This window comes from Limulus polyphemus, unplaced genomic scaffold (assembly GCF_000517525.1).
Source record: "Limulus polyphemus unplaced genomic scaffold, Limulus_polyphemus-2.1.2 Scaffold70, whole genome shotgun sequence".
NCBI classification, from domain to species: Eukaryota; Metazoa; Arthropoda; class Merostomata; order Xiphosura; family Limulidae; genus Limulus; species Limulus polyphemus.
In genome coordinates, this window is record NW_013665680.1 from 514,655 (window position 1) to 522,719 (window position 8,065).

An 8,065-nucleotide genomic window follows, 5' to 3' on the forward strand; every position below is an offset into this window, starting at 1 on the left:
CAACAATACAAACGCTACACCAGCGTTTACGTACACATATATTGTTGATTTTTACACTCGAGAATCTTCTACAACTTTAGAGAATAGGCGGGAGTTTCGCAATACATATTCAACAGTATAAGTTATGTACATTTGTTAATATAAATTAAATTTAAGCAAACATCGATATTAAAATAAATATATAATAATAAATCCGTCATAGAATTTCATGTCGTAGTGTAATATTTTGGACAACGCTGCATATTTCAGAATCTCCACACTTTTATAAGAAGGCTCATACCTTTTTCAGCATGTTGGTGTGTTGTGCCATGCCGCCCATCATCCAACAATGAATTCTGACAACTCATAGAAACTAAATACAATTGAAACGCTTCCTGAGGAACAGACCTCAAATTCTTGCAATATTTGGAGTTGCAAGAGAATTGATTATTTGTTCCACCAGAAATGGTGTGAATTTTTATTATCAGAGTCCAGACTCTAAGAAAGACCAGAGCTTGGTCTTACTGTCGATATACTTTTGGTATTATGGTGTATTATGAAGATGTTATTGCACAGTCAACGGCACAGATTTTAGTTAAATATATACAAGTGATAAAAAGTAACTAAGAATGGTTAGAATAAAAAAGCGATTAGCTACGGCTAAGTAACTCTAATTCCAAACAATTTCAAAATGAACAGGTAGTATTAAAACTTTTTAAAAAAGTTTGTAACTCGCGCGCGCGCACACACACAAGAAAATTCTTAGTGAATAATATATTCAGTTTATCTATGACATTACTTTCTCTCGATAATGTAAATGCAAAGTGTAATTCGTTCCTGTTGCAAAATAAATAAAATGTTATTTTTCATTCACCATGGCCAAATAACTTTTGTATTTAATGTGGCAATGAAATCAGACTTGTTTTTTTTTTTATAATAATTCATAGTAAAGGATACGAATATTTCAATGAAAGTAATTTTTTAGCAGCATTCATAAGAAAAAGTAGTTCAAGTGTATTTTACATTTGTATCTAGTTTGTTTGAAGCGCACCAGTCATTAACGAATATAATGTGGTAAATACAATCTGAAATTTCTAATGAAAAGTATTAGTACATGATTAAATTACTTACAGCAGTGAAGTTTATGTTTTGTCGTATTATAAGACTCGGATGAAACAGAAAAAGTTATAATGCGATGGCTGCGTTTTGTATGTGCAAATACTAATATTGAAGTGGGAATTTGTCTTTCTTTCAGTGATTATGCGGTAATTAAACGTCAAACAATAACATTCACAGAAGTGTTTGAACCCCATCCTACGTTCAAAGTAAAATGTCACAGGAGTGTTTGAACCCCATCCTACATTCGATGTAAAATGTCACAGGAGTGTTTGAACCCCATCCTACGTTCGATGTAAAATGTCACAGGAGTGTTTGAACCCCATCCTACGTCCAATGTAAAATGTCACAGGAGTTTTTGAACCCCCATCCTACGTCCAATGTAAAATGTCACAGAAGTTTTTGAACCCCCATCCTACGTCCAATGTAAAATGTCACAGAAGTTTTTGAACCCCCATCCTACGTCCAATGTAAAATGTCACAGGAGTGTTTGAACCCCCATCCTATGTCCAATGTAAAATGTCACGAGATTGTTCGAATCATACCTCATGCTTTATACAAGTAGGTTAGTCAAAATAAGTTACTGAAAAGCAAATTACATTATGGAAGTAAATACTTGTAAGCATTACTGACAGGTTATGCTTGTTACAATGTGCCTTTTTTGTAGTTTCTTTTATCTTTTGAAGGAATGATAGACTCAATATTTAATAAGTTGTACATGTTTCTTCTGGTTTATTTCAGCAGAGAAGTCAAAGACGTTGAACATTAAGTCCGTTAGTGCTGCCCCCTACATTCGACGAACCGCCTCTCTGGACACGATTTACCTGGCTGGTCAGTGGCCGCGTGACTGCCACTATCACAGCTATTATGTCCGACATATGATGGACAGAGCCACACAGGTACAAACCTTATCCAATAAACATAGTTCTTAAGTTCAGAAAAAAGAATGTAGTATAAACGTATAGATTAGTAGTTACATTAAAATGTATGTTGGTAAAAATATCGATGTTTGAAATGATACTTTGTTTTGCTTTTAAATTAATAAAAGTAGCGTAGATTTGCAGCACAGAGGAAGCATCAGTGTAGTTATATGTAGATTAAAAGAATTCACGTTACACCATACTCGTGGTATTTACATAACGTTGAACTCAATTTCGTACTTAATTTGGGCCTATGGTTTATTTGGTTGTTGTTAAGCGTAAATCTCCTCAGAGATCTACCCGTGCTCTGCTCACCATGGGTATCGATACCAGGTTTTTAGCGTTGTAAGCCTGTAGACTTACTGCTGAGCCATTGGTGGGTGCTCTGGTAGACGGACAAGAACAAGACAAAATACCAAAGTCCTTGCGTCACTATGATTATATCTAACTTACAAATTACTGATTGGCTCTTACGGTGTTGACTACTGAAGATTACAACACTCAGTTCTGAACTGACCAAAAAATATTGGGTGAAATCGCTAATTTTCTGTGTGACCTTAGCAGTAATTAACGGGATTAATACTAGTATTGATGGTACTTTTGTTGACATTTGATTATGTGACTCGCATGTTATTGAGAGACCCTGTAACAAACACTGTCATGGACCCAGAAACGACTTAGTGCATAAATAGCTTAGAAAAACGTATTTAAAAAGCCGATTGGTTAAAACCACGTGACTGTGTATTCATTTACTCACACTTACTTTATAGTGGAAGCCTTTGAACGAAGGGAAGATTAAGTTTAAAAAAAAAAGTTGATTTATTATTTAACTACTATATTATAGGCAAGGCTTAACAATTGTATACTTTTAGTCAAATGTTATGTATAAATATGCATACCATGCTTATATATAATACAGTGCTAGTGAATAGCGCAGTTATTTCTAATGAACTTTTAATTAATTGTTTCCTCTCGCTCTCTCTTTCTTGACTTATCTATTTTTACAATACATAGTTCGTTCAAAAGCAATTTTGCAGTCATGCGCCATAATTAAAGCTTCGGTTAATTTTCTGCTAATTCTACTGTACATTCAAACGCCTCACCATTTGTATATCTAATGTGTTGTTGAGTAACCTAGATATTTAGAACTGACTCCAATTTATCAGTTAATAAATGGCGTGAGAATGAAGTTGACAGGGGCCACCCCCCAGGCAGAACCCAGTAATGAAGTGCTGTACCTTTTAGGAACAGATTGGGCATTCGCTTGTGGCGTTCGGCTTGATGGCACTCTAGAGTAGATTTCTGAGCCGATATAAAATGTTAAGCTACCGGAAAACGCGCATATTTGATTACCATTTATCCACGTAGCGGTGATTATACCGTTGGGATCGAATCAAAATAAAGCCCAGAAGCAGAATATGGTTAGTTCCTGACAGTGATAAATATGAAGAGGTGTGAATTTCCTATATCTGAACGCTTATTTGGCATCTCAAAATCAATGTATGTATGCGCCATGTTTGTCATTCTTTGTTCAGGAGAGTTCAGATGGGCCTCACACTAGTAGAAGAAACGGCCAATTCAGGTGGAGACTGTATTGAAATGCAACAAAAGTGAATTAAAGGATAAAGCAAGTTACTTGAATGTAACTGTGTGTGATATGAGACGTGAATTTTCTCATTTTATGCAAATTTTCATCCTCAAAATGAGTTTAAGAATGTCTTTCATTTTTTTCTTGTCGGTTTTTATTGAACAAAATAACCGAGCTGTGAAAGAATAATAAATATTAATTATTATGTGGTTTAAAAAAAACGAAGAAACTTGGGCTGCTTTATTTGCTTATTCTGCATATTAGACGGTCAATTTTGGTATTAAGATATTTATACCTCATTTATCTTTGAGCTTTCGATCAGAGTATGACATTGGGGGGGGGGGGGGTTCAATGATATGGAAGCAGAACAAAGAGTGGCAAATATACCTAATGAAACAGGGTGTGCGTACCTCGCTAAACAGATCTTCTAAACAGAACAACAAGCAGCATGAATATATGATCAGCTACATTGTTCTTGACGGGAAAACTCTTTCCTTTTCGAATTGCGCGCGCATGCGCATTTAGATAGCAAAGTGCGCTCTCATTTTCAGAACAGACAAAAATTGAGTATTATTGTAATAGATTTGAGAAGTACTGATGATGAAATTACACATGAAAATCGTGGGCGGAAATTACGATATGAAGCTATAAGTTAACTCACACCATTTCTAAAAGTATCTGTTAGATATAATACATACAGATTTATCAGTAAGTCCAAAAGAAAATACAAGTTATGGGAAAGAAGAGATCATGACAAAAACTAAAATTACGTTTGCCTATGGTTAAAAGGAACTTACAATATTCACAAGTAAGGCCGAGTATAAACTTTTTTTTATCAGGCTGAATATCGTTTTTGAAATCCACTAAATGCTCAATTGTTTATTATTATTTAATTTGTCAGATTCCTACGCAACTGTTCATCCGCTTGAAAAAGTAATACACATTGATGGCCATTCAACGATGTCAAACATTCGTCGTTTAGCTTAATACTTAGGCGTGTACCGATAAATATATTTTTAAAACGATGAAAGAAAAATTCTACCCGTAGTTTACAAAGCCCATCCACACATGTCAAGAATAAACTCAGTACGTTTTACATGGCATAAAAAATTTCTTTATTCAAAGGTAGAGATAAAATTTATAGGTTAAATTTAGAGAAGAAAACACAAAAATAGTCAAATAACGTTTAATCCTTGCATAGGGTTTCTTTTGTTATTCCTAAGGAAAGAAAAAAAAAAGTGAGAAATTTTTTTTTTTATAGTTTTGTAGGACTTTTTTGCTTAAAACACCGTAGAGAAGAGCATAACAACGTCGACAGTTAATAGAGAAAAAAAAATTGTAGTGAGATCAGCTATTATTAAATAAGATCAGGTCTACATTACTGTTTAGATTTTAAGTTTATTGGTTAAAAAACAAACATTTTATTTGTTTGCAGAAGACAGCACTTTCAAGTTGGAAAAATCACTAAAGACAAAACTGATAGTAAATACGTAAATAGCTAGGTCTATTTAAAAGTCAATAAAATATATAAAATAAACTTTAAAACCCTGTGAACGGTATTATTTAACGTTTTCTTTTTTTCACATCGAACTGCACGATCATTTTATTGATACATTTTTTTTTAAGTTCCGTGACTATAACTAGTTTTTCTTGCCTCTGTATTATGTTTGATTCCGTTGAAAATAAATAACATCCATTGGTCCTTTCAGTGGATAAGTACGAGGCTGTGATATATTACATGAAATGTAGTTTTCACGTTTTGAACAATATATGATTTTATTTTGAAACTGTTGAATGAGATTACCAAATAAGCAATTTTTTTTTTACAGACCTAAGACTGTTACGATGGTCTGTGACTTTAATATGAATGTTTCAGACGTTAAAGGCCAATTTTCTTCAATTCTTGTCTGCCCCCCCCCCCCAAGCTCTTGAGTAGAATTTAGAAAAAGAGGGAGAGAAAAAAAACTGACTTCAGTGTATTTTCGTGTTAACTCTGGAGCATTTGAATCAACTCATTTCCTCTAGTGCCTGCAGTTGTAGTTTATTTCCGATATGATCATCAATTCGTTTATTCGCATCAAGGGACTCGTTTCTGGAATGAAATGTTACCAGAGGACATAACGATATTGCTTAAACAACTCCAAGCAGTATCCAAAGTAACTCTTTAACATTTCACCAGCTAGGTGAGAAAAAAAACAAAATAAAACTTGCTGCACTTGATCTATTTCATGAGACGGAATCATGTGTACACCGGTTACACGTGTTTCTTCTAGTTAGACACATTTCGAATTAATCTACATTTGAAGTATACATTTGAAAATAATAATGTACATCGATACCTGAAATAATAATATAGAGAAATAGAAGCATGAATAAAAATGTGATTAATAATAATAATAATAAAACTTTACAAACTTAATTACAAGTTATTCGGAATTTTTTTAGAGACGCGCGAAGGTCAACAATCCCAGGTCTAGATTGATGCCATTCGGCGTCACAGTAATTAGCAATGCTATCCAATAAGCTTCTTTAATTTCCCTGTTTCTGTTTGATGTTAAATTTGTCTCTATACCTGTCAGTATCATGTCGTCAAGAGTGTGGGCAGGCATGTTGAAATGCTCTGCAACCGGAAGTTCTTTGTTCGTTTGATTGAAGATTTGTGGTTATTAAACCGCTCCCGTATAGTTTGGCCTACATAATAGAAGTTGCATTTTCGGCACTGGATTAAGTAAATAGCGTTTTTTGTAGTGCAGGTTATGGGTTTATTGATTTTGAACTGTCTTTGGTTGTCTTTATCAAAGAAATTGTTAGTTTGCTGCATGAACTTACAGGTTTAACAACGTTTGCCATTGCAGGGATAACTTCCACTAGGTGTCGCATTAAAGATAACTTTTGCATGCACTAATTGGGATTTCAAAGTCTTATTTTTCCTAAAAGAAGCAACAGGAACTTCCGTAAAATTAGTCTTTAGTCTATCATTAAGTTGAAGGAGGTAAAAGTGCTTTTTCAGTATCCGGGGTAGGTTTTTTAATTTTGGGTGATATGTGATAACTAGTGGAATACGAGAGGAATTTGTTTTAGGTGACTGTTTCAAGGCAGATACACGTGAAATATTGTTAACTTTGTCAACTTGTTGAATCTCAGCGTTTTGTTTATACCCTCTTTCGGTCATAGTTAGTTTCAAAGAATCAATGTGACGGTCATAGTTCTTAATGTCAGAGCTAAAGTAGTTCTTACATTGAATTTAATAATGAATTTTATACTCAGACAAAAGGCACATCTATGGGGACCAAGATGGCACCAAACTATGCCAATATTTTCATGGGAGACTTAGAGACGAGACTGTTGGAAAGTTATAAAGAGAAACCAAACATTTGGAAACGATACATAAGTGACATTTTTTTTCACTTGGATAGGAGACCAATACTCCTTACTATCTTTCTATAGACATGCAAACTCGTTCCACACTTCTATTAAATTTACGCTAGATTATTTCATACTCAAATAAGTTTTTTAGATGTAAACCTGACATTAAAAGATGGTTTTCTACATACTGGTTTATACCGTAAACCGACTGATAGACCACAATACTTACATTTTGAAAGCTTTCACCCTCGACACACCAAACGAAATATTACATTCAGACAAGCACTTAGATTAAAGAAAATCTGCTCTACCAGTCAAACGTTTCATACATAATGAAAATGAATAATGATGATGCTGCCACCACCATGCTTGACAGTTGGGATGGTGTTGAGTGGATGATGTGCTGTGTTGGGCTTACACGGACATGACGCTTTGAATTTAGACCAATAAGCTCAATTTCTGTCTTGTCTGACCACAAAACCTTCTGCCACATGTCTGCAGTATCATTTACTTGTTTTGTCACAAACTCCATGTGAAATTTAAGATGATTCTTTTTCAGTAATGGTTTCTTTCTGGCCACTTGCCCATACAGGCTAGCTTTGTGTAGGGACCGCGATATTGTCGATGTATAAACGCTGCCTCCCATCTCAGAAATGAACCTTTGCAAATCTTTCAAAGTCACTGTCGGCTTCACAGTGGCATCCCTAACCAGTTTTCTGTTTGCCCAGCTGCTTAGGGCGGCCTGATCTGTGTAGTGACTGGGTGGTATGAAGCACATTCCACTTCTTAATGATGGACTTCACCGTACTCAAAGGGATAATCAGCAACTTTGTCATTTTCTTGTAATATTCCCCTGACCTGTGCTTCTCTACCACTTTATCCTTGACTTGTTTGGAAAGCTCCTTGGTCTTCACGGTTGGTTTGTTGTATCACTATTCGAATTGTGGCTTGAATAGATTGAATTTACTCTGAAGTCAAGTTAAACCACATTGATTACACACAGTCAGAGACAGTTACACTAATTTTGTGACCTTTCAATCTAATCTTTTGCATCTGAACTGATTTAGGATTGCCGTAGCAAAGGGGTTGAATACTT

General features: G+C 34.8%; 1 protein-coding gene across 11 annotated transcripts in view; it reads left to right on the forward strand.

Moving 5' to 3' along the window:
• LOC106465730 (glucocorticoid-induced transcript 1 protein-like) overlaps nt 1-8,065 on the forward strand; it is a 153,418-nt gene that overhangs the window by 127,129 nt on the left and 18,224 nt on the right. For 6 of the 11 annotated variants that reach the window (XM_022394086.1, XM_022394099.1, XM_022394135.1 and 3 more), the window contains exon 2: nt 1,840-1,994. In XM_022394086.1, the coding sequence (XP_022249794.1) occupies nt 1,840-1,994 (155 nt within the window). Of the gene's footprint in view, nt 1-1,836; nt 1,995-8,065 lie in introns of all 11 variants that reach the window. The other 5 variants (XM_013925971.2, XM_022394116.1, XM_022394105.1 and 2 more) reach the window with 1 other exon arrangement.